This window comes from Stegostoma tigrinum, chromosome 4 (assembly GCF_030684315.1).
Source record: "Stegostoma tigrinum isolate sSteTig4 chromosome 4, sSteTig4.hap1, whole genome shotgun sequence".
Taxonomy (NCBI): domain Eukaryota; kingdom Metazoa; phylum Chordata; class Chondrichthyes; order Orectolobiformes; family Stegostomatidae; genus Stegostoma; species Stegostoma tigrinum.
This window is the reverse complement of record NC_081357.1, coordinates 13,589,431-13,614,800: the sequence shown is the minus strand read 5'-3', so window position 1 is coordinate 13,614,800 and position 25,370 is coordinate 13,589,431. Positions and strand designations below refer to the sequence as shown.

At 46.9% G+C, this 25,370-nt stretch overlaps 1 protein-coding gene across 1 annotated transcript; it reads right to left on the bottom strand.

Moving 5' to 3' along the window:
- Nucleotides 1–1,644: 1,644 nt before the first annotated feature.
- On the bottom strand, nucleotides 1,645–12,410 carry LOC132209529 (uncharacterized). Its single transcript, XM_059645167.1, has 4 exons — nucleotides 12,207–12,410; nucleotides 6,324–6,453; nucleotides 4,595–4,769; nucleotides 1,645–1,889 (listed from the first exon to the last, which is right to left on the bottom strand). The coding sequence occupies exons 1-4, from the start codon at nucleotides 12,336–12,338 to the stop codon at nucleotides 1,724–1,726; spliced, it is 603 nt and encodes a 200-aa protein (XP_059501150.1). The 5' UTR covers nucleotides 12,339–12,410; the 3' UTR covers nucleotides 1,645–1,723.
- Between the last annotated feature and the right edge of the window lie 12,960 nt (nucleotides 12,411–25,370).

The window sequence follows — 25,370 nt, the reverse complement described above, 5'->3', positions numbered from 1 at the left end:
GGAGTTTAACCTGGATAGGTGTGGAGTTCCTCATTTTGAACAGAGGAATAGAAAGGTGACATTGTCAAATGGAGAGAAACCTTCGGAGTGCTTTGTTGCCAAAGGGGTCTGGGCATCCTTATGCATCATTTACAGAAACTAGTGTGCAGCGACAGCAAATGGAATTTTTGGCATTTATTACTGAAGAAATGTAATATAAAAGTTGTGAAGAAGTGCTGCACCTGTACAAGTTATTAGTGAGAGTGCGCCTGGACTGTTATGAAACTGAAAGCCATTGTCCACACATCAATCTTTCAGCCACATCTGTAACTCCTTGACTTTATACCTCCCAAGGCCAGTTATCCCCGTGGGTCAGGTAGACAGTGGGCCAAATACCCTCCATTAATGCAGGATTATTGTCTGAAATGGAAGACCATTACTGTTAATCATCAGTATTTCCACGGAGTGATTTCACTGAAATGTGGAAGGCTGTATCTCATATTAAAGCTGGGACGGGATGAGTGACCTGGATTTCCCTCAGAGTAAAAATTGAACATGAGTCTGTGTGTTGTGATTCATCACCCTCTTTATTTCACAGCGAGAAATATTCCCAGCAATTAGAAAAACACAGACAAACACTGGCTCGAAGGCAATGGCTTCTTCCCTCCACATGGGAAACCTGTGAATAAACCGCCTGTTAACAGGAATGATACTGAAATAGATCATTTCTTCAATCACACAGTCGGTCAGCCTATATTGTGGGTGTGAGGAGCTCCTGCTGAGAGAGAAAGGTAGGAGTTAATAGGAGCACTTGGGCAGGAGCATTATCAGTTGATGGTTCATTGTCATGGATTTAGAGATTTTCTATAAGGGATGCAGAGATGTGCTGTGGATTTTCCATGAGAAATTCAGATTGTGTGTATTAGATCTGTGTTGAGGTCCTCTGGTCTGGCTCAAGGAAACTGCCTTCGGAAAATGTGCAAGAAAGGAATCTGTTTCACGAGGTTCCTAGAACAGTGTGCTAAGCATTAGCTGTAGAGAGGCTTTCAGAAAATAGCTGTGGTGACAAGAGTTGAAGTAGACTGGGAAATTAAAGTTGAAGTGTTGAAGCTGCAAGGGAGTTTTGTGTGCATGATCAAGTTAAACTGACTGAAGCGAAAACATCAAAGTGCTTTCTGAGAAAACAGATACAGTTCAAAGAATGTCAGGTGTTCAGGAATAGATGGAAAAGCAAACCCAGCTGCCCTGATTCCACCTTAAACATAACAAAGTGTGAAGCTGGATGAACACAGCAGGCCAAGCAGCATCTCAGGGCCACAAAAGCTGACGTTTCGGGCCTTGGCCCTTCATCAGAGAGGGGGATGGGGAGAGGGTTCTGGAATAAATAGGGAGAGAGGGGGACGTGGACCGAAGATGGAGAGAAAAGAAGATAGGTGGAGAGGAGAGTATAGGTGGGGAGGGATGGAGGGGATAGGTCAGTCCAGGGAAGACAATCTTCCTTTTTGGTTTGTGTTTAATGTTTCCCTCTCACCAAAAGGTTATTCCCTGCCAAGAACTTTCCACACAGAGGCCAAATCCCAACAGTAAGCTATTCCGTTCTTGGATAAGGAGACCACAATAATGCACCCTCCTCCAGGTTAAAGCCAATATGTACTTCACACATGATTAAAGTAGTTTAAGACAGAGCTGAGCACATTTTACTTTTATACGTCTGTAAAGGTAACAGAACGTCACAGAAAAGAAATCATTTGGAAGTTTTAGCAAAAGCTATTTCCATTAGCCCACTTCTGCTGTAGAAATTAAGAGCAAAAAATCTTGGCTCAAAGGGTTGGTTGTCCTCTTCCAAGTCCTTCAGGAATTCAAGCACATGTTCTTCATATTGTTTATCCTCCAGTTTCCCATCCACTGCCCTGCAACAGGATTGTGAACACAGACATTTAATTCACATTCCTCATGACAAAACCTGCCTGGTTCAGAATAGATTAACTGGACACTATGAAGAGATTATTCGGGACAGTGAGGACCCCCCACCAGCTCAGTCCCAGCTCTGATAATGTAATCGATAACCGAGCAGAACGGGCAGGTACATGGCAGGTGGGATTTCGGACAGAGTGAGGTGAGAGGGGAAGGGATGTTGGGTATCATTACAGACTGAGCGGCACAGTTCTGAAGAGTGTGCGGGAACAGGGGGATCTGAGGAGCACTGATCATTGAAGGAAGCAGCACACATTGAGAAAGCTTGGGGAACATTGAGCTTCACAACTAGAGATATTGAGTACAAATGGAGGGAAGCCATGCTGAGCCTTTGTTAGCCACTGTTTCGGTCACAGCTTGAGAACTGTGTGAGGTGATGATCACCCCCACTTTAGGAAAGATGTGTGGGTCCTTGTAAGGGTGCACAGGCGTCTTACTGGAATGGCTCAAGGGATGGGAGATTTTAGCAGCAGGTTCAGGTTGGAGAAGCTGGGCAAGTTTATCCGTGGACGTTGGTTGGAGCTGGACCAGATTATGACATGAGTTAGTTAAGGTCGACAAGGAAAAGCTGGATGTGAGTTTGCTCGCTGAGCTAGAAGGTTAGTTTTCAGACGTTTCGTCACCATTCTAGGTAACATCATCAGTGAGCCTCCGACGAAGCGCTGGTGTTACGTCCTGCTTTCTATTTATCTGATAGATAGAAAGCACAAGGAAGAGCTGTTCCCACTGACTAATGGTCTATCAAAGAGAGGGAACAGCTTTTGAAGGAAGATTTTGAAAAATCTTTATTCATGGGCCTTGTGTATCATCAGCGACAGGACTATTTAGTACTCATCCCTAATTGCCCCTTGTGAAGGCTTCAATTTGCTGCCCTCCTAGACTACATCTGTCTATTTGGTGTAGGACCACACAATCCCGCTCGGAAGGGTGTTCCAGAAAAGTGATCACGAAAATCTGAAAGAACAGTGCCACATTTCTAATTCAGGATGGTGAGTGGCTTGGGAGTGAACTTGCAGGTGTTGGTGACCCCATGTATCTGCTGCCCTTGTCCTTCCAGGTGAGAGGGGTCATGGGTTTGGAAGGTGCTAAGGAGCATAAACAGGAAGTGCTGGAGAAACTCAGCAGGTATGGCAGCATCTATGGAGAGAAGAACAAAGTTAACATTTGAAGTCCAGTTACCCCTCATCACAGATTATTTCTTCACAGATGCTGTCAGTCCTGCTGAGTTTCTCCAGCACTTCCTGTTTCTGGAACATGTTTCCAGCATTAAAGCTCTTTGTTCTTATTTGCTGTCTAAGGATTCTCGGTGAATTCCTGCAGTGTATCTTGCAGATACTCAACACTGCTGCTACTGAGTGTCAATGGCGGAGAGAGTGGTTGCTTGTGGATGTGATGCTAAACAAGCAAAAGGACTGTGGATGCTGCAAATCAGAAACAAAATCAGAAATTGCTAGAACAGCTCAACAGGCCTGGTAGTCTCTGTGGAGAGAGATCAGAGTTCACGTTTCGAGTTGAATGCCCCTTCCTTCGAACACACCCCAAGATGTTAACGTTGATTCCTCTCCACAGATGCTGCTGGACCTGCTGAGATTTTCCAGCACTTTATGTTTTTATCCTCACTCTACCATTACTATTGAGTCAGGGGCCAACCCTGGCTCAATGGAGAGTGTGTAGGAGGACATGCCAGGAGCTGCAACAGGCACACTTGAAGATGAGGTGTCCACATGGCGAAGCTACAGATCAGGGCTATTTGCATGGTAAACAGATAGGCAGCAAGTGAAAGGCAGAGCTAAGGGATCCCTCAGCTGAAAGTTCAGATCTCAGCTCTGTAGCCCTGCCCCATCCAGTCGTGAATGGTGGTGGACAATTCAACAACTCACTGGAGGAGGAGGCTACACTGATATCAGTGATGGAAGAGACCACCGCATGAACGCACAATATAAGGCTGAAGCATGCGCAGCGATCATAGGCCTGAAGAGCTGAGTGGATGATCCATCTGGGCCTGCTCCAGATCTCCCCAGCATGACAGATGCTCATCTTCAGCCAATGTGATTCCACCCTCTTGATATCAAGAATTGGTTGGGGGCACTGGATACTGCAAAGGCTATGCTCCCTGACAACACCCAAGCAGTGGTACTGAAGACTTATGCTCATGAACTTGCCGCTCCCCTCGCCACGCCCTTCCAGTACAGACGCCACACCGCTACCTCTTCTCCTTTCCTTCCTATTCCTGAACAACTTATTTAACACCCAGCCTTGCTCTGCCTTGAGCCTGATCTCTATCACTGCTACAACATCACAATTCCACATTATAACCTGCATTTGTAACTCCCCAGCCTCATTCCCAATTTACTATGGATGCACATTCTCTCTGTTTTGAGATTCCTTGCTTTCCTCCCTTAATCCGACTTCACTTATTAACTGAAGGGTCATACCAGGCTCAAAGTGTGAGCTTACTCTCTCCACAGGCGCGAGCAGAGCTGCTGAGTTATTCTGTTTACCCATCATCAGCCTGCTTCCATACATTCTCACATATCTCTGGTGTCGGTGGGATGTGAAGTGTGGCCTAAGGTTGCGACGCTACCACCACACCACAAGAGTCCTCTGCGCGGTTCAACAGTCTCTCGGCAACCAGACTCACCTGACAAAGTACCAACCAGCAGATATGTTTCCAAATTTAACCTTTGGATCTGTAGGTGCAGGAAAACTCTTGACTTGAGGAACTACATTCACAAAGACATCATGGTTCTGTAAAATTATTCCATTTTCGATGTATCCGCTAATTCCCCAAGGGGCAGTGACAGGAACAATTGTTTCTGTAAATAAAAAACATTTTACTCGGATATCGTTGAATGCATTAGTTACAGTGAGTCAGAGGTTGAAGGTGATGGGGACAGGGTGACTTTGCTGAAATGGGGTAAACACTGATGGACCTGACTGCACAACATCCTCACAGGGTGACACAGCGTTAGGGGAGGCTTTTTATTTGATTGCACACTGGTAAGGCACGGGAGTCATTGACTGGGTCAGCATTTATTGCCCTCTCCCTAGTTGCTCTTGAGAAGGTGGTGCTCAGCTGCCTTCTTGACCCGCTGTAGCCTGTGTGCTGCCCCTGCATTGGCACTTTGGCCATTACACTGACCTGCTCCTTTCACCCCGACCCGCAGGTTTTCCCTCCTCGTGGGAACTTTTATCTTTCGAATGTTGGGACTGAATTTGCTTCTATCACCATTTCAGACAGTGCTTTCCAGATCACAGTGCCGCAGTCTGACCAAACCGTAGCTCGCTTTGCTCTCTCATGTGTGTGTGAGAGAGAGAGAGAGAGACAGAACTGGCAGCAGTTTCACCTGAGTTTTATTCTATTCATTCACAGGATGAGGGCATCGTTGTCTCAGCATCAACTAGCTGAGCTAACCGGCCCCCTTATCAACAGTAAATTGTTTTAACAAATGTTCCCTCTGGTCTTTTTAGCCAATCATTTAAATTCACATCCTCTGATTATTAACACCCTGCCACTGGAAAATGTTTCTCCTCCTTCATCCTTTATGGATTTGAAAATCACTCTCAAATTATAGACTCTCTCCAGTGTGAAAGCAGGCCATTCAGCCCATTGAGTACAGATTGACCCTCCGAGGAACATCCCTTCCAGACCCACCCGCTACCCTATCCCCGTAACCCTGCATTTCCCGCGGCTAACCCACCTAGCCTCCACATCCCTGGATACGGGCAATTTAGCACGGCCAATCCACCCCAACCTGCACATCTTCATGACTCTGGCCGGATACCTGAGCAGACCCACACAGGCACGGTCCGCACGGACAGTCGACCGTGGGTGGAATCAAACCCGGGTCCCTCGCACTATGAGACAGCAGTGCTAACCACTGAGCCGCCATAGAATAGTAGAATCTCTGCAGTGTGGAAGCAGGCCATTCAGCCCATCGGTTTCACCGTGCCTGTGGGTCTTGCTCTGAGATGCTCTTTGGCTCTGACTCCGACGGAGGCTGTTTGCAGCCAGCGCTGAGCTGGAGTCACGATGAACCCTCTCTGACTCTTATGTTGTGAATTCTCGACATCTCACCCGATGGCCCACGTCAGTCAGATCCCCCACCCCCGCCCCCAGCCCCCGACCCCTCCAGAAGATTCTCCTCACTGGGTTTGAAGTAATCCTCCCACTTCCCAGGTTGTTGGGCTGTAGAACTTGCGTTTATCAAAATTGGATCTGAATTGACAATGTGATCAAGCAACCCTCTGGGGTTCACATTAGCAAATTGCCTGGGCAATGTGCCAGTCCGTGTCGAAGGTTTCAAGCAAGTTAGTGAATAAAGGATCGTTTTACATTCCGTTGTAATGTAAAGAAATACATAATGTACCTTCAGCATTGTGAAAAGCTGCATAACTGAGAAGCGTTTTCAATCCGATCTCCTCTGCTTCCTGCAGACCCATTCCATCAACCTTTGTTTCAATCCATTGGACGTGTTTATATTGCATCTCTTTATAATTCTAAAGTAAGGAGAGAAATTTTGTTGTCATGTGAGAAAACTCAACTGTCACCAAAATACACCTGTTGACAGAACTGTCCTAGTTTTTTGGACAGTGAACTAAAATGGGGAAAAGATACTCCCTGAGAGAAAGGAAACACTGTAAGTTTTTCCCTCCCCACCCACATCTGCTTTCTGGAGGGACCACTCTCTCCATAACTCCCTTGTCTGCTCCACACTCCCGGCTAGCCCCACCACCCCTGGCACCTTTCCCTGCAACTGCAGGAGGTGTGACACCTGCCACTCCACCTACCACCCCCCCCACCCCCATTCCAGGGCCCAAGAAGACCTTCCATATCGGGCAGCACCGTGGCTCAGTGGTTTATGTTGCTGCCTCACAGCTCCAGGGACCTGGGTTCGATTCCAGCCTTGGGCTACTGTCTGTGTGGAGTTTGCAAAGTCTTCCTGTGTCTGCATGGGTTTCCTCTGGATTCCTCCCGCAGTCCAGGCGAGGGAAATTGGCTAGAGGGATGTATGGATTAGGTGGGTTATAGGGGGGTGGGTCTGGGCGGGATGCTGTGGGGTTCGGTGTGGACTTGTTGGGCTGAAGTGCCTGTTTCCACACTGCAGGGATTCTATAATTCTATCACACAGATGTGATATGGTATACTGTGACCTCCTCAAAAACAGGGAAACTGAGCAGAGGCTTGGGGACTACTTTGTGGAATATCTGCACTTAGCTCATGACAAAGAACTGCACCTCCCCATCACAAACCATTTCAAATCCCCCTCCCACTCTTTAGACGACATACCCATCCTGGGCCTCCTGCAGTGCCGCAATGATGCCGCCCGAAGGTTGCAGGAACAGCAACTCATATTCCGCTTGGGAACCCTGCAGCCCAATGGTATCAATGTGCATTTCACAAGCTTCAAAATCTCCCCTCCCCCTACTGCATCACCAAACGAGCCCAGCTCGTCCCTGCCTCCCCAACCTGTTCTTCCTCTCACCTATCTCTTCCTCCCACCTCAAGCCCAACCCCCATTTCCTACCTCCTAACCTCATCCCGCCCCCTTGACCTGTTCATGCTCCCCGGACTGACCTATCCCCTGCCTACCTCCCCACCTATCCTCTCCTCTCCACCTATCTTCTCCTCTGTCCATCTTCTATCCGCCTCCCCCTCTCTCCCAATTTATTTCAGGATCTCCTTGCCCTCCCCCATTTCTGAAGAAGGGTCTGGACCCGAAATGTTAGTTTTCCTGCTCCTCTGTTGCTGCTTGACCCGCTGTGTTCATCCAAATCTAAACCTTGTTATCTCACTGTATGAAGACAGTTGCAGTTTAAGAAATGAGTTAGTGAACACAACGTGAGTTCGAAATTGCGTGTTGCTTTATTTGAGCAGTGAGGATGAATTCCAAAACAAAAAAATCAACTCTGCCTGTGTTTTATCAGGGCAATTTTTCCCAGTGACAATCTTTTCATAGAAGATCATAGAATCCCTACAGTGTGGAAACAGGCCCTTCAGCCCAACAAGTCCACACCGACCCTCAGAGCACCCACCCAAACCCGTCCCCCTATTAGCCATCCAATCTGCACACCCCTGAACACTCTGGGCAATTTAGCACATCCAACCCACCGAACCTGCACATCTTTGGACTGTGGGAGGAAACCGGAGCACCCGGAGGAATCCGACACTGACACGGGGAGAATGCGCAAACTCCACACAGACAGTCGCCTGAGGGTGGGATTGAACCTGGCTCCCTGGCCCTGTGAGGCAGCAGTGCTAACCACTGAGCCACTGTCTTTTGAAAGACTTTTTACTCAGCATCTGTTGTAATAGACTCAGGAGGGTTCAGCACAGTAAGAAGCATTTGACTGGTTCCTGAACAAGGAATTAGCCATTAACACCAAAGGCTACTGAGATAGCTCCCTTTGTAACAACCAACGAGTGATATCAATGTTGAGTTATGCCATTTGGGATTAAAAAAATGTCCCAGCCACTTTCTAAATACTGATAAATCAAGTCACAGCTGAAGTACCTAACTGTGCAGTTTATTTAGAGAATACAGCAACACATAGGAAGAACCTACACGGCAATTTGAGGATGTCTTTAAGCAATTGCAGTTTGATGACTTGACAATTCGTCTGGCCAAAAGTGAATTCCTAACAGCTTTTGTGCTCCTGAGATGCTGCTTGGCCTGCTGTGTTCATCCAGCCTCACATTGAACTTTTGTGCTCCTGAGATGCTGCTTGGCCTGCTGTGTTCATCCAGCCTCACATTTTCTCATCTTGGAATTCTCCAGCATCTGCAGTTCCCATTATCCCAAAAGCAAGGCTGACTTACTCGGGCATAACAAATGACAAGGACAAGTATTGCCAAGCACAGGAAAACTGAACACTGTGATTGCATTCTCCGTTCTTTAAACTAAATGGGAAATCCTAAACTGTGGATTATACAGAAACTTGCATTGACCTTTAGCACAGTAACTATTACTCTAACAGATTTGTTTGCAAAACAGAATGACAAGCAGTGTTTGAGAAAAAGATAAAAAACTAAACATTTCTCCTCGACATTCATTGGTATTGCTGTGCTGAATCCACCAGAGTTCTGGGTTTTACTGTTGATCTGGACGAGCCAAATCAATACTCTAGGGACAAGAGAAATTCAGAGGTGAGGAATTCTACAGTGAATAACAGGTCTCCTTCCTTCCCCATGCTGGTCTACCATCTGCAAGGCACAACGCAGGAGTGTGAGTGACGATTTTGACTTTCCCGCTCCAACAACACTCACGAAGCTTGACACTATCTCGGAAAATGCAAACCATTTGATCCTTGTGCCTTTCTTCTCCCCATCCCCCTTTTCTGATGAAGGGTCTAGGCCCGAAACGTCAGCTTTTGTGCTCCTGAGATGCTGCTTGGCCTGCTGTGTTCAACCAGCCCCACACTTTGTTATCTTGGGTTCTCCAGCATCTGCAGTTCCCGCCCTCTCTGATTCTTGTGCCTGTTCACCTTCATCAACACTCACTCTCTTCTCCATCAATGTCTCTTTGCATTTGGGTGGACCAACATCACCATTTAATGTCCCTCAAAACTCAAGAATTTCTGCAGTGAATATTCAAGGCAAGTGCATTCTTTGCTCAAAAAGCAGAGCAAAACCGCATACAGGACTGTAGTCTCGTCAAAGCAACCTGTAGCAATGCAGCAAGACCTTCCCCTTCTTGCTCCTCAGCTCTTTCAATAAAGGCTTCTATTCAATATTCCTTGTTTAAAAACATATTTTTTCAGACGATGTCGGTGACATTGGCGAGCCCTTCAGTTGTTGCTTATCCCTAATCCTTTGATCTGAGTGATGTGCCAGGCCACTTTGGAGAACACTTGGGAATCGTGCACATTACTGTGGCCAGCTCAGCTAAACATAGCAGATTTCCTGTTCTATAGAATATTGCATTAATTGTTCATACTTCCGTGGTCACCATAGCTGAGATTTTCCAACCCGATTCCAGCGACCATTGTGGGATTTGAACACATGTCCCCAAAATCATGACATCAAAGTAAAATACCGCAGGCGCTAGAAATCTAACATAAAAAGCCAAAGTGCCAGATAAACTCAGCAGGCCTGGCAGCGTCTGCAGAAAACGAGTCAATGTTTTGAGTGCAGGAGAAATAAAGTCATGTCAGACTAAAATCACCAAGTTTGTTTCTCTCTGCACAAGTGCTGTCAGGTCCGGTGAGTTTCTCCAGCATTTTCAATGTTTATTTCTCCAAAGCATCAGCTTGTGTGTCTGGGTTATTGATCATGAAGCCATCATCTCCCCTGTCCTGACTATCTATTGTGCCTTAAAACTGACTTGCTGAGCTTAATGTCCTGGGACAGCCAAATATCCCAGAACGGCAACACGGCAAACTATTTTTGCACCGATGAAAACAATTCTGATTACATTCTTTCATGAAAGTAAATAACTTTACGATATTCCCACTTTATACTCCATCTGCCCAAGTGTTGCCCATTCACAACCTTTCGAGATATCTTGGCAGATCCTTATGGTCCTCTTCGCAGCTTAGATCCCCAGCTGGCTTCATATCATCAACAAACATAAGTCCTCTCACACAGATGGTAAATAGCTGAGGTCCCACCACTGATCCATGTCAAACTCCTCCAGATTACAGCCGGCCAACTCCTGTTTAACTTTACTCTTTGCCTATTCCCTCTTTAAATCCCAGCTGCCCAGGTTCCCTGAACAATCTTGTTCTTGGATTTGCCCATGTCATTTGTTCCAACATGGCTCCATTAGATTCTACTCCCTCTGCACTAACTTCTCCAGCCTTTTAGCTGGAAACAGGGGCAAGCAACAAAACCTTCAGATTGCTCAATAGAGCCTGCACAGAATGTTATCTCCCTGACTGAAACAAACCCATCACATAAGGGGGTGTTCTTTCTCACCCTGAACATGCAGGCTGTATTCCTCCACAGTCTGCTGGCCACAGTCTGTCTGCCCCGAACCCTGCTGCCCTTGTTCTCTATGACTGATGTCACATTAACCTGCCTGTCGTTCCTTGTTTTCGCTCTCGCTACAGTCTTGAACACCAATGTTACAAATTGTCACATTCTAAGCTGCTGGCACTGTTAGAGAATTCGGGCAATATAGAAGATCACACACCGTTGCATCCAGTAATCCGACAGTCAACATCCTTCAGGATCCTACACTGCAGGGCACCAAGTGTGAGGAATTTATCAGTATTTAACCATGAAGATTTTCTCACATTTACTCTCTTACATTGATTACTTTTATTCTAAAGCACCTTTTCATCTCTGACTTTCCATTATTCATGTTTCAAAACTAATTCAGTGTGAAGACAGATTCAAAGAATGTGTTTTATCTCTCTGCCCCTTCACTCTTCCCTGTCATTTTACTGTCTTTGCTTCTCAGCTTTAATGTCTTTTCTGGTTGTGGGATCTCTCATAATATGTAAATTCCTATCTGGTATGTTCCGAAAGTCTACTACTCCCTTTTTGTATCAATATTATGTCAGCATTTGCTGTAATCGATATCTTTCCAAAATGCACATTGACTGGAATTGTCAGAAACATCCCTTCCTTAATCCAGTAATTAATTTGGTAAGACACCAGTCGATCAATTTTCCCGCACAATCTGCGTTTTTCAATGCAATATGATGGCCACACAAAGGAATAATTTGCTCTCGACACCTTTTTCTGCCCACGAACCTATCCATGGTGACCCCAACATGGTCAGAGAGCAGTATCTCACAGCTGCCTGTACCTGCTGTATACAACGTGCTGTATCGGCCTGACTTTGCCGTTGCCCAGGAGTGGGGATGGGGGAGTGGGAAGGTTCCACTCAATGCCAGACTTTGCCTCTTCCATCTAAACATCAGGACCTTCAGCCTGTGATCAGATGCTTTTGAGAAATGGGGTTAGGTTGGGTGAAGACACAAGCACGAGGAGAGCTCCCTGATCCTTGTGTTGACCTCACCATCACCGTCTCTCTGAGCACACATCCCCCTCCCTTCATCCGCTGCTGGGGATGGAAGCTCTGATATTCTTACTGCACAAGCTGGCAGTGGGAGGCCGGGCAGGCTTGGCAGCTCACAGAGAAAGTGTTGACGAGACCCGAGGAGTAATTTCAGGTCAGTCACATGTTAAAGGGGTTTGGGATGTGCACTGTTGGTGCACTGCAGGTTCTGGCCTAAAAACCTCATTAAATAATTTCCACTGGCACAAACACGACAGAACAAAGTAAACTCTCAACTATACTGACCTTGTCCTGAATGACTTGTACTGGCTCTGGACAGTCTATCCCATCACAGAGATTGATCGCCTTTTGTTCTAAATCTTCTGCAGCAATTTGATGCCCAAAGAGCACCAACACAGTTAAGAGGATCCTCAGCATCTCAGCGTTCTCTCAGATCACTGTTGAACACACTGACTGACTCTCAGCACCTTCAGGTAGATCTGCAGATTGAGCACACAGCTACATCTTTATACACTGCCTGATGAAGGTGATTATGAATAGAGTTTAGCCTCAGGGTGGAAGAGCATGTGATGGGGAAACGCTCCAGCTGATTAACTATGGAAAATATTCTTTGTTCCAACATTGGTATGGATTCAGAAACTATTACTCCACTGTGTGTGGGTTCATGGGAAATCTGAAACCTGGGAAACATGTTTTTGAATTGCACTGACCCTTCCTCTCCACTGGTTAAAGTTTCCAGTGAATGGCATAACTATGGTCTCAATTTGTTTCTAACTATTTCAATGGATCATGGGCTATGAGGAAAAGGCAGGAGAATGGGGTTGAGAAACATATCAGCCATGGCGGAGTAGACGCGATGAGCTGAATGGCCGAGTTCAGCTCTTTTAACCAAAGATGTGCAGGCTAAATGGGTTGGCCATGCTAAATTGACACACAGTGTCCAGGGATATTGGTCAGATGGGATAGACAAGGTAAGGGCGGGGTTTACGGGGATAGGGTGAGGGGTTAGGTCTGGGTTATATACTCTTCAGAAGATTGGTTCTGGCTTGATCGTCCAGTTGGCCCCTTTCCATTCTGCAGGGATTCTGTGATTCTCTGTTTTATGGTCTTACAATTTATATTAATTACATTGAACAAAAAGTAGAATATGTTGTTCTGAGGAAGAGACACCTGACCTGAAGCATTAACTCTGATATTTTTCTTCACAGATGCTGCCAGACCTGCTGAGCTTTTCCAGCAACTTCTGCTTTTCTTCCTGATTTACAGCATCCGCAGTCTTTTTTCGGTTTCTATGCAGTATTGGTATGAGCTGATGATACAAATATAGTCGGGAAGGCAAAGTGGGTGGAAAGTATGGCCATCTGAATGCAGCTCCAAAAGATGGAGGATCAGAATTTGCTCAAATTCTTGAGAATACTCACTTTTCAAGCACTTCCAAATTCAACTGAAGATGTTTCCCTTTGGAGCTTCTGACCTCGCTGGATTTACCTCCGTGTGTAGTCATTCTTGCTCTGAACAGAATAAGTAATACGTCAGGAACCTCAACTTATACAACCCCTTCATTTCCCCCAACCCTGCCCCCGTCCCATCCAATGCCTTTTGTCAATCATGGTTGAGTTGTAGCTATTTAATGATGTCCTACAAGAACTAAACAATCCCAAGGCTTCTCTTGCACATCTACAGACCTTGGCAGTCTCTTGTGCCCGTTTGACTGGAGGGAAGTTGCCATTTTCGTTTGGGACATCTTTAAAACCAACTGTTTCCATCAAAGTGAGGACGTGCAGGAAAGCCCTCTGTATTCCCAAACAGCTCCCGAGGTGATCAGAACACTGTTCAGAGATGAGATCACCGTACTGCTTTGTAAACTTCATGTAACTTCCCTACTAAGTGCTTGAAATAGCACCGTTTATCAATGCCTTTCTTAGTCCCAATTTCAGAAACAAGTAAGCAGGATTGGAGGTTTCTTTTTGGATCAGAGACCCAAGTGATTGAAGGCAATTTCTGGTTTTCCCATTCGCCAGCACTTTGTCTCAGAAGATAACTCATGTCCTGGCTGGTCCTGGGTGTCTTTGGAAATTAAAAGGAAGCTGCCAGCAGAAAGACTTAGAGATAATAGGAACTGCAGATACTGGAGAATCTGAGATAACAAGGTGTCGAGCTGGATGAACACAGCGGGCCAAGCAGCATCTTAGGAGCAGGAAAGCTGACATTTTGGGCTTAGACGCTTCTTCAGAAATGGAGGAGGGGTAGAGGGTCCTGAAATAAATAGGAAGAGAGGGAGAGGCAGATCGAAGATGGATAGAGGAGAAGATAGGTGAAGAGGAGACAGACAAGTCAAAGAGGCGTGGATGGAGCCAGTAAAGGTGAGTGTAGGAGGGGCGATAGGGAGAAGATAGGTCAGTCCAGGGAGGACAGACGGGTCAAGAGGGAGGTATGAGTTTAGTAGGTAGGAAATAGGGGTGCAGCTTGATGTGGGACGAGAGGATAGATGAGAGGAAGAACAGATTAGGGAAGCAGAGACGAGCTGGACTGGTTTTGGGATGCGATGGGGGAGGGGAGATTTTGAAGCTTGTGAAATCGTCCAACTCCCACAGCTACCTAGAATACACCTCCTCCCATCCAACTCCCTGCTAAAATGCCATCCCCTATTCCTAATTCCTTTGCCTCTGCCGCATCTGCTCCCAGGATGAGGCAGTCGACTCCCATACATCTCATATGTCCTCGTTTTTCAAGGACCACAACTCCGCCCCCAGCAGTGGTCGGGAACGCCCTTGACCATGTCTGCCGCATTTCCTGCAACTCATACCTCACACCCTGTCCCCACAAAAACAACCAAAAGAGAATCACCCTCGTCCTCACAGACCACCCCTCCAACCTCAGAACCAACACATCATCCTCCGACACATCTGCCATCTGTAATCCGACCCCATCACCAAAGGCATTTTGCCATCCCCCCCCTTGTGTGCTTTCTGCAGGGACCACTCTCTGCGTGACTCCCTTGTCCGCTCCACACTCCCCTCCAGCCCACCACATCCGGCACTTTTCCCTGCAACCGCAGGAAGTGCTACACTTGCCCCCACACCTCCTCCCTCACCCCTATCCCAGGCACCAAGATGACTTCCCACATCAAGCAGATGTTCACCTGCACCTCTGCCAATGTGGTATACTGCATCCGCTGTATCCATTGTGGCCACCTCGACATTGGGGAAACCAAGCGGAGACTTGGGGACCGCTTTGCGGAACACCTCCGCTCGCTTTGCAGTAAACAACTGCGCCTCCCCGTCACAAACCATTTTAACTCCCCCTCGCATTCCTCAGACAACATGTCCATCCTGGGCCTCCTGCAGTGCCACAACGATGCCACCCGAAGGTTGCAGGAACAGCAACTCATATTCCGCTTGGGAACCCTGCAGCCCAATGGTATCAATGTGGATTTCACCAGCTTCAATATCTCCCCTCCCACTACTGCATCCCAAAATGAGCCCAGCTCACCCTGCTTCCCTAATCTTTTCTTCCTCTCACCTATCCCCTCTTCCTACCTCAACCGGCACCCCCATTTCCTATTTACTATCCTCATCCTGCCCCCTTGACCTGTCTGTCCTTTCTGGATTGACCTATCTCCTCCCTACCTCCCCACTGACACTCACCTTTACTGGCTCCATCTCTGCCTCTTTGACTTGTCTGTCTCCTCTCCACTATCTTCCCCTCCATCTATCTTCCATCCGCCTCCCCAGCCTCCGTGTTTATTTCAGAATCCTCTCCCCTTCCCCCATTTCTGATGAAGCATCTAGGCCCGAAACGTCAGCTTTCCTGCTCCTAAGATGCTGCTTGTCCGGCTGTGTTCATCCAGCAGAAAGAGTGAACTCATTGCTGTTCTGACACAGAGGGTGGGGCCCAAGTCATCGATTGCTCTTGTTGTAATTTTACTTTGTCTGGGAAAACTGCTGGAATCTGCTGTCCATTTCAAACTGACCTTTTGAATTTGATCATCCTTTCTTTGATTTTGCAATGTGTCTTCACCTGTCTCCAATGCCATTCAGTATTGTTCTGCCTCACAGCCAAAGCATTCATCTCTCACCTTTGTATTGTCCATACCTCTCGAAAACATCTTTCCAAAGCTGAGCTCGGTATGATGTTTGCCAAACAATAGATTATCTATATTTTGAGAACAACCTGAGGTTGTAATGCATGCAACTTGTTTTCATATTAGAAGAGGAAAAAAAACACAATTCATTTCATTTCCAAAGATTTGAAATTCATTGTTCAAACAATTTTGAATTTTTCATGTTGTGTGAACAACACCCGAATTTTCATCGAGTCCTCTTTAACTATCGGCTGAGCTCTGGCCTTGGTGCAGTGTAGGGCAGTGGGTAGCTGTGATTCATTATACGGGGTGTTCCTGTCTCCTGCCCATTTCTCAGCTGTTTCTACCCTATCCTCATTCATACCAGATGCAGCTACTGACTCACAGATTCTCCTTGTATTAGTGTTAACTCATCTACACCATTGTAAATACAAAGTGGTGATGAACATTTCTCCCTTCTGGTTTTTATCGTTCTTCTGAACCATCGACTAACTGATTCATCAAGGATCGTCCCTTACAGACAATATCCTAGACACCACCATCACCATCCCTTCATATATCCTTTCCCACTGGCAGGACAGATCCAGCAGAAGTAGCATCACAGTGACATACGTTCGCAAGGCAGTAGCCTGGGAGTCCTCAGCTTTGCCTTCGGACCCCATGCAGCCTCACGGCTTCAGGATAAACATAGGCAAAGAGTTCACCCACCGATTACCACGTACTGTCCTCCATTGGCGGATGAATCGGGGCTCCTGCCTGTTGAGCAGGTCCTTGGAGGAAGCACTGAGGGGAGCAAGGGTGAAAAATATCTTATGGGTGAGGGGTTTCAATGTTCACCATCAAGAGTGGCTCAGCAGCAGCACTACTGATTGAGCTGGTCAAGGCCTGAAGGACATAGCTGTTCGACTGGGGTGTCTGCGGCAGGTGGTGATGGAACCAGAAATCAAAACATTGCTGCAGTGTGGAAACAGGCCCTTCGGCCCAGCAAGTCCACACCAACCCACTGACCATGCCCCCCCACCAGACCCACCCCTCTGTAGCCCACTTAACTTACACACCCCTCAACACTGTGGGCAATTTAGCACGGCCAATGCACCAAGCCTGCCCATCTTTGCACTGTGGGAGGAAACCGGGGCACCCGGAGGAAACCCACACAGACACGCAGAGAATGTGCAAACTCCACACTGACAGTTGCCAGAGGGTGGAATCGAACTCAGGTACCTAGTGCTGTGAGGCAGCAGTGCTAATCACTGAGCCACCGTGCGACTCCCAACAAGAGGGATGTTCACTATTGATTGTACAGTGTTCCGCACCATTCGTGACTCCTTGGATACTGAGGCAGTCCATGCACAATGCAACAAGATCTGGGCAATACGAGATAACAACGCGTGAAGCTGGATGAGCACAGCAGGCCAAGCAGCATCTGAAGAGCACAAAAGCTGACATTTCTGGCCGAGCCCCTGCATCAGAAAAGGGGGATGGGGAGAGGATTTTGAAATAAATAGGGAGAGATGGGGAGGCGGATCGAAGATGGATAGAGGAGAAGATAGGTGGAGAGGAGACAGACAAGTTAAAGGGGCTGGTACGAAGGCCGTAGAGGTGAGCACAGGTGGGGAGGTAGGCAGGGGATAGGTCAGTCCGGGGAGGATGGACAGGTCAAGGGGGCGGGATGGGGCTAGTAGGTAGGTAACGGAGGTGCGGCTTGAGGTGGGAGGAGGGGATAGGTGAGAGGAAGAACAGGTTCGGGAGGCAGGGTTGAGCTGGGCTGGTTTTGGGATGCACGGCGGGGAGGGGAGATTTTGAAGCATGTGAAATCCACATTGATACCATTGGGCTGCAGGGTTCCCAAGCGGAATATGAGTTGCTGTTCCTGCAACCTTCAGGTGGCATCATTATGGCACTGCAGGAGGCCCAGGATGGACATGCCATCTGAGGAATGGGAGTGGGAGTTGAAATGGATCACGACTGGGAGGTGCAGTTGTTTATTGCAAACCGAGCATAGGTGTTCTGCAAAGCGGGCCCCAAGCCTCCGCTTGGTTTCCCCAATGTGGAGGAAGCCACAACAGGTACAGCGGATGCAGCATACCATATTGACAGATGTGCAGGTGAACATCCAGACCCCCTCCAATGCCAGCACTCTCTTTCTTAGATATGAGGCCCAAACTGCTCACAACATTTCCAAGTGTGGCCTGACCTGAGCATTAGAAAGACCCAACAGTACATCCCTGCCCTTGTACTCTCGTCCTGAAATGAGTGCTAACATTTTATTTGCCTTCCTAACTACCAACTAATCCGGCCCGTTAACCTTTAAACAATCCTGATCTCGGATGCCAATGTCCTTTTTTGATTCAGATTTCCAAAGACTTTCACTGTTTACAAAATGGTCTACACCTCCCCCCTTCCTCCCAAAGTGCATAATCTCTCACTTTACAAAATGTTGTGTTCTATCTGCCACTTCTTTGCCCACTCTCCGACCCTGTGCCAGTCATTCTGCAGCCTCGCTGCTTCTTCAATGCTACCTGTCCTTCCAGCTGTCTTTGTGGCATTTGCAAACTTAACAACAATACCCTCAGTTCCATCACCCGGTCAGAAATATATAACGTGAATAATTGTGATCCCTGTGGAAGTCCACCGGCCTGGCTGCCAACCTGAAAAGCAGTCCTTTATGCCCAACCTCTGCCTTCTACCAGTCAGTCAAACCCTTACCAATGCCACGAGCCTTGCCCCTAACACCGTGGGCTCTTAATTTGTGGAGCAGCCTTCTGTGCAGCATCTCATCAAAGTAGATCCAGGAAATGGAAATTGACGCCCCCCCCGCCAAACCCCGGCAACCCCCGTTTGTCCTTTGTCCAACTGAGTCTTTACCGCCTCAAAGAATTCCAACAGGTTTGTCAGGCATGACCTCCCCTTGAAGAAGCTGTGTTGACTCAGCCCTATTTTATCCTGCACTTTGAATTAATCTCATTGTCAATGATGGGCCCTAAATTCTTATGAATGACTGAGGTCCTGCTAACTTAGCTACAGTTTCCTGTCTCCTGCCTCCCTCCCTTCCTCAACAGGGTGTTACGGTTGCCATTTTCCAATCCACTGGGACGCTCCCTAACTCCAGTGATTCCTGAAACATCACACCAATGCCTCCACAAACTCCTCAGTGAGCTCCTTCAGAACGCAGAGTGTAGTCCATCTGGTCTGAATGTTTTATCTACCTTCAGACCTTCCAGCTTCCCCAACACCTTCTCCTTCATTTGTAGGAACTGCAGATGCTGGAGAATCTGAGATAACCCAGTGTAGAGCTGGATGAACACAGCAGGCCAAACAGAATCAGAGGAGCAGAAAGACTGACGTTTCAGGCCGAGACCCAACCTTCTCCTTCGTGATGGCACACTCCACTCACCTCTCCCCTGAGTCTACTGAAGTTTTGGTGTGCTGCTTGCGTCCTCCACTCTGAAAGTGATGCAAAGTACCTGTTTCGTTCCTCCACCATCTCTTTGTTCTCGATTACTACTTCCCCAGCTTCAATTCCCAGCGGTTTAATGTCTCCTCTTGCCTCTCTGTTGCCTTTTATATATCTAACAAAACTCTTGCAATCTGCTTCTTTAACACTTTCTAGCTTTTTCGCCATATTTTATCTCTTCCCTTCGTCTGGCATTTGTCATCATCCTCTGCTGGTTTTTAATGGTTTCCATGTCCTCTGGCTTCCCATTAATCTTCACCACTTTGCCTGGTTTCTCTTTTAATTTTATGCTGCCCCTGACTTCCCATTATTCCTTTAGCATATTTCATCTTCCTTGGGATGAATGTCTGCCGGGTCTCCTGCATTATCGAGAGAAACTCCTGCCATCGTGCTGTCTTCGTGCTGGTCCCATGAATGAATTTTTTTTAAACTTTTAAATTATCTGGTCCCTTCTCATAATGCCACATAACTCACTTAACCCTGCTGAACACATTTATTGATCACAATTGTTTCTTCCCCCAGGGAATTGGTGAAGGGGTAACCTATGTTCAGAACCATTTTTCGATGTATTCCCTGTGCAGGTGCTATTTTGAGACAATGAGACAGAAACTCCTCTCTGAGATCTGTCAGCAATACCTGTCATAATTTGGCATTTTAATTCAAAGTGCAGCTAAAGGGAAGACTTTAATATTTTGAAAGTTTTCTCCTTGGTAAAAGTGGCAGAATAGAGTTAGGAACTGCTCTGGGCTGTCCCTTCATTCCGACCCTCTAAACTGTCCGAGTGCCACTCCAGCTTCCACTCCCATCTCATCGCCACTCCCCGCTTCAGGCTTCTCTTCCCCTTCCCCAGTTGTAATCTCTCCCAGACATTTCCCCGGACCACATTCCTGATACCAGGGGCCATTCCCTCCACTCGCAGGTGGTATCCTCATGCTGTGTGGTATCACTGTCCCACCTACCATCCACCTCCTGGCTCCTGCTTGGCTCAGGTTTTACCACAAGATTTGTCACTGTTCCAGGGAGTAAAGAGCCTGGGGAGAATTCCAGGTACATTTTGTGTCTCAAACCTTCATTTAGTCAAATTCAGGGATTTGGATGGTCAGGTGCGGATGAAGTCACTTTAGGTTTGCAAATGATGTTTTTCTCCATCTCTCATGATTCAACATTAAAATGTTCCATCGCCTTGGAGATGTTGTTGAGAAAAGGGACCAATTGGTGAATTCTGCATCTCTTAGTGCATGTAATAAAATTAGCTCAATACCTCGCTCATAAACAGCCATGTTGTAAAGGTTGGTCAAATCTGAACTTCCCAATATTCACCGAAGGAAGGACAGACCCAAAAAGCAGACCCGAAGCTAAATTCCAATTGTCCATTCGTGCATTTACAGGGTCTGTATTTCAGAGCAATGGGTGGAGATGATGTTTATCTTTCGAAGGGGTTTGGGCCCTCTGTCACCGAACTAAAGCTCTTTACCGCAAAACAATAACCTGCCAAATTTTATTCTTTATGTCCTGATCGTGGGCGGCAAGCATACTGTGTGCCTCTTTCATCAGCTTACCCTGTTATGTTCCCCTTTAGGGAATCATGGTCCTGTGTGCCTGGATCCATCTGGATGTTAATACTTCTAAAGTTCTGCCATTCACTGTTTTCATTCTTGCAGCTGCAGAACTTCTATAATGCAGTGCCCCACATTTGTCCGGATTAAATTCAATCTGCGATTTCTGCACCCGTGTCTCCAGCCTATCTATACCCTGCTGCATTCTCTGGCAATCCTCCTCAATATCCACAGTACACATACGTACTAATCAGACCAATTTTGGAAGTTGCCAAAAGATAATAATGTGGATATTAAATGGAAGTCAGCTTTGATTGAATGCTGGGGAATGTTGAGTGAGGTTGGGATTGGTGTTTCAGATCGGGGAAGTCAATGATACTCATTTCCTGACAACGAAATGTGAAGTTTCATCCATATCGCCAACTGTGCCTGACTAACGTGTTATTGGATGTGCCCCAAATCTCTCCTTTGATGGACAAAGAGGAATTGAACAGTCAGCTGAAATATTATGCTTGGAAATGGAATTGGGTTTTAATATAATTTCTTAAAGCAGGAATTCTCCCTCTCTGTAAAACATGCCTCGGATTTTCCCACAGGACTCAGAAACAAACACAATCGTCAAATTGATTGTTATCCTTCCATCCGTAAGAGACGATGGGAAAGCAGCCGCAGCATTTTGCTGAGATCAAGTATATCTGCTGCCCTCCTAATGCCTGACCAAGCTGATTCTGGAAAGCGTCATCAGCAAACAACCCCTGATAGATTGTCTTTCTGACACAAAGCGCCAGCAAACCGTGAGCTCCTGACAGGGCTCAGTTTGAATGAAATGTGCCCTTAGGACAGAAGGCAGAAAACTTCATGACAGAAATCAGCCATCTCTTAATCAGCTCCTGTTCCTGCAATTATTATCCTGAGGAGGACAGAGAGAGTGAAGCAAAGTTCCACCTTAATGTTCCCTCCACTCTGTGAATTCGCTGTTTGATTTTCAACACTTCCAGCTGGTTAGAGTCATCAAGCTGCAAAACATGGAAACAAACCCTTCGGTCCAACTTGAACATGCCTACCAGATATCCTAAACTGATTTCGTCCCATTCGCCACCATTTGACCTCTATCCCTCTGACCTCTTCCTCTTCATGTTCCCATCCAGATGCCTTTTTAAATGTTGTCATTTTACCAGCCTCCACCACTTTCTCTGGCAGCTCATTCCGTACACACACCACCCTCTGCATGGAAAAGCTGCCCCTTAAGTCCTTGTTAAATCTTTCCCCTCTCACCTTCAGCCCATGCCCTCTAATTTTGGATGCCCCCACCCTGGGAAGAGACCTCATATATTCACCTGATCCATGCCCCTCAAGATTTTCATCGGTCCTCTTTAACTATCGGCTGAGCTCTGGCCTTGGTGCAGTGTAGGGCAGTGGGTAGCTCTGATTCATTATACGGGGTGTCCCTGTCTCCTACCCATTTCTCAGCTGTTTCTACCTTATCCTCATTTATACCTGATGCAGCGACTGACTCACAGATTCTCCTTGTATTAGTGTTAACTCATCTACACCATTGTAAATACAAAGTGGTGATGAACATTTCTCCCTTCTGGTTTTTATTATTCTCCCAAACCAACCACAAACTGATTCATCAGGGGGGCTGCCCTCTGGGTTGAACCCGTCCCTCAGCATTCCCTTTGGCAAGTTTGATTGTTTGTATGCTATAAACCCGGTGATGGGGCCCTCTGACATTCAATCAAATTTCACAGCCTTTTCCTCATTCACCTCCCTGGCTGCATTTGTAAAAGTCCCCGAACAGTATTTTCCCCTCGGAGACAGTAGAAACTGCCGATACTGGAGTCTGAGAGAACAAGGTGTGGGGCTGGAGGAACACAGCAGGCCAGGCAGGATCGGAGAAGCAGGAAAGCTGACGTTTCGGGTCGGGACCCTGCTTCAGTACTTTCCCCTTTTCAATGTGATTATAGCCCCCGGCAGAGGCAGTGAGACAGTGACTCCAATTGTGAGATCTGGCAGCACAAACCGAACATGATTTAACATTTTGCTTTGGCGAAGCCTGGCCTCATGATAAAATTTTAATGTTTAGAAGATTCCTGCTGGGCAAAAATCCCCGGAATTGACTATTCAACCACTCCAGATTGCCCCTTCATTCCCAACCTCTCGTCTGCCCAAGTGTCAGTCCAGCTCCCGCTCCCATCTCTTCGCCACTCCCTGCTTCAGGCTTCTCTTCCCCTTCCCCAGTTGTAATCTCTCCCGGGCCTCTCCCTGGACCACATTCCTGATACCAGGGGCCATTCCCTCCACTCTCAGGTGGTATCCTCATGCCGTGTGGTAACACTGTCCCACCCACCATCCACCTCCTGGCTCCTGCTTGGCTCAGGTTTTACCACAAGATTTGTCACTGTTCCAGGGAGTAAAGAGCCTGGGGAGAATTCCAGGTACATTTTGTGTCTCAAATCTCCATTTAGACAAATTCAGGAATTTGGATGGTCAGGTGCGGATGAAGTCACTTTAGGTTTCCAAATGATGTTTTTCTTCATCTCTCATGATTCAACATTAAAATGTTCCATCGCCATGGAGACGTTGTTGAGGAAAGAGGCCAACTGGTGAATTCTGCATCTCTGAGTGCATGTAATAAAATTAGCTCAATACCTCGCTCATAAACAGCCATGTTGTAAAGGTTGGTCAAATCTGAACTACCCAATATTCACTGAAGGAAGGACAGACCCAAAAAGCAGACCCGAAGCTAAATTCCAATTGTCCATTCGTGCATTTACAGGGTCTGTATTTCAGAGCAATGGGTGGAGATGATGTTTATCTTTAGAAGGAGTTCAAGTGCGCTTCATTCTGATCAAAAAATTAATGAAGCTATAAAAAACGTGAACAGAAACATACTTGGTTAGGCCATTTCTCATTGCTGTCACACAGTATTTCCTATTGCCTCCTGGGCTGTGGGAGATTCTGATAAGATTGGTGTTTGGTGCCCATTTCTTCATGCCCGAAGATAGTGGTGAGCCCTCTGTTTGAGTCACTGTGGTATTGGGACACCAGGATACTTAAAGTGGCAGTTCCAGAATTTGAAGCCAGTGATGGGGACATAATGGACTGTGATGTCTCAGAGGGGAGCATGGACATGATGGCATTCCCATCTACTGGCTGCACTTAGAATGAATCATGGAATCCCTACAGTGTGGAAAAAGGCCCTTCGGCCCAACAAGTCCACACCGACCCTTGGAGCATTCCATCCAGACGCATCCCCCTAAAACACACCTAATCTACACATGCCTGCACACTATGGGACAATATAGCATGGCCAATCCACCTCATGTGCACATCTTTGGACTGTGGGAGGAAACCGAGCACCTGAAGGAAACTCACGCAGACATGGAGAATGTGCAATATCCACACAGACAGCTGCCCGAGGGTGGATTCAAACCTGGGTCCCTGGCGCTGTGAGGCAGCAGTGCGAATCACTGATCCACTGAGCCACCGTGCCACACCTCTTATCCTTTGTGTGTGAAGATTGTGGAATGAGGATAAGTAGCTGAAGAAATCACAGCACCTCACTGCAGTCCATCCTGTAGCAAGAACAATCTGTCAATACAATGCACCAATAGTGGAAGGAATGGATACTGAGGATAATGGATGGGATTCTGGACAAAGGGATTGATTTACTGTGGACTGTTGTGTCGAACTTCTGGAGTGTCATTGGGAATGCACCCATCTCGGAAATTGGGAGTATTCCATGATACGCCAGAATTGTGACTTTTACAGAGGTTAGTTTGTGCAGAGTGTGAGTCAGTGCACAGTTTCAAATCTGTCCTGATAGAAACAGTATTGATGCCTCTGGTCCAGTTCAGTTTCTGGTCAGTGGCAATGACCATGAGTTTGAAGCTTGGATCCAATAGTATTAATATGATCAGACATGGTCACTGCCTGGCACTTGCATGGCATGGACATCGCTTGACATCATAAGGTCAATGTTGCCCTGGTCCATACTGCCCTGTATTGGCATGGACTGTTTCATTATCTGAGAAATAAAGAAAGATGGTGAAGACCTCAGTCAGCAAAGAACATCCCCATTGAGGGGATTATTTAATTCTGTGTTCACCATTGATGGAGCAGCTTTCAGAAAGACACGTTTTTGGACAGACGCATTTCAAGGAAAGAAAGAGACATTGGGGTTGGATTCTGTTGCAACAAACCAGAGGCATCTCTTTCACACACAATACAATATTTACATATATTTGAGGCACCAGGAGGGTCCGTTAACTGAACGGACCTCCATTTACCTTCAGGTTTCTTTCCCCACTATATCTTGGCAGTGGCTGTCCCAAGCTTTAGTGTGTCCCTCA

Coding starts and splice junctions, on each gene's coding strand:
- LOC132209529 (XM_059645167.1), bottom strand. CDS start 12,338: ATGCTGAGGATCCTCTTAACTGTGTTGGTGCTCTTTGGGCATCAAATT. Junction 4,770..6,323: donor AGCTTTTCACAATGCTGAAG/GTACATTATGTA, acceptor TTTTATTTACAG/AAACAATTGTTCCTGTCACT. Junction 1,890..4,594: donor GCTGGTTGGTACTTTGTCAG/GTGAGTCTGGTT, acceptor ATCCTGTTGCAG/GGCAGTGGATGGGAAACTGG.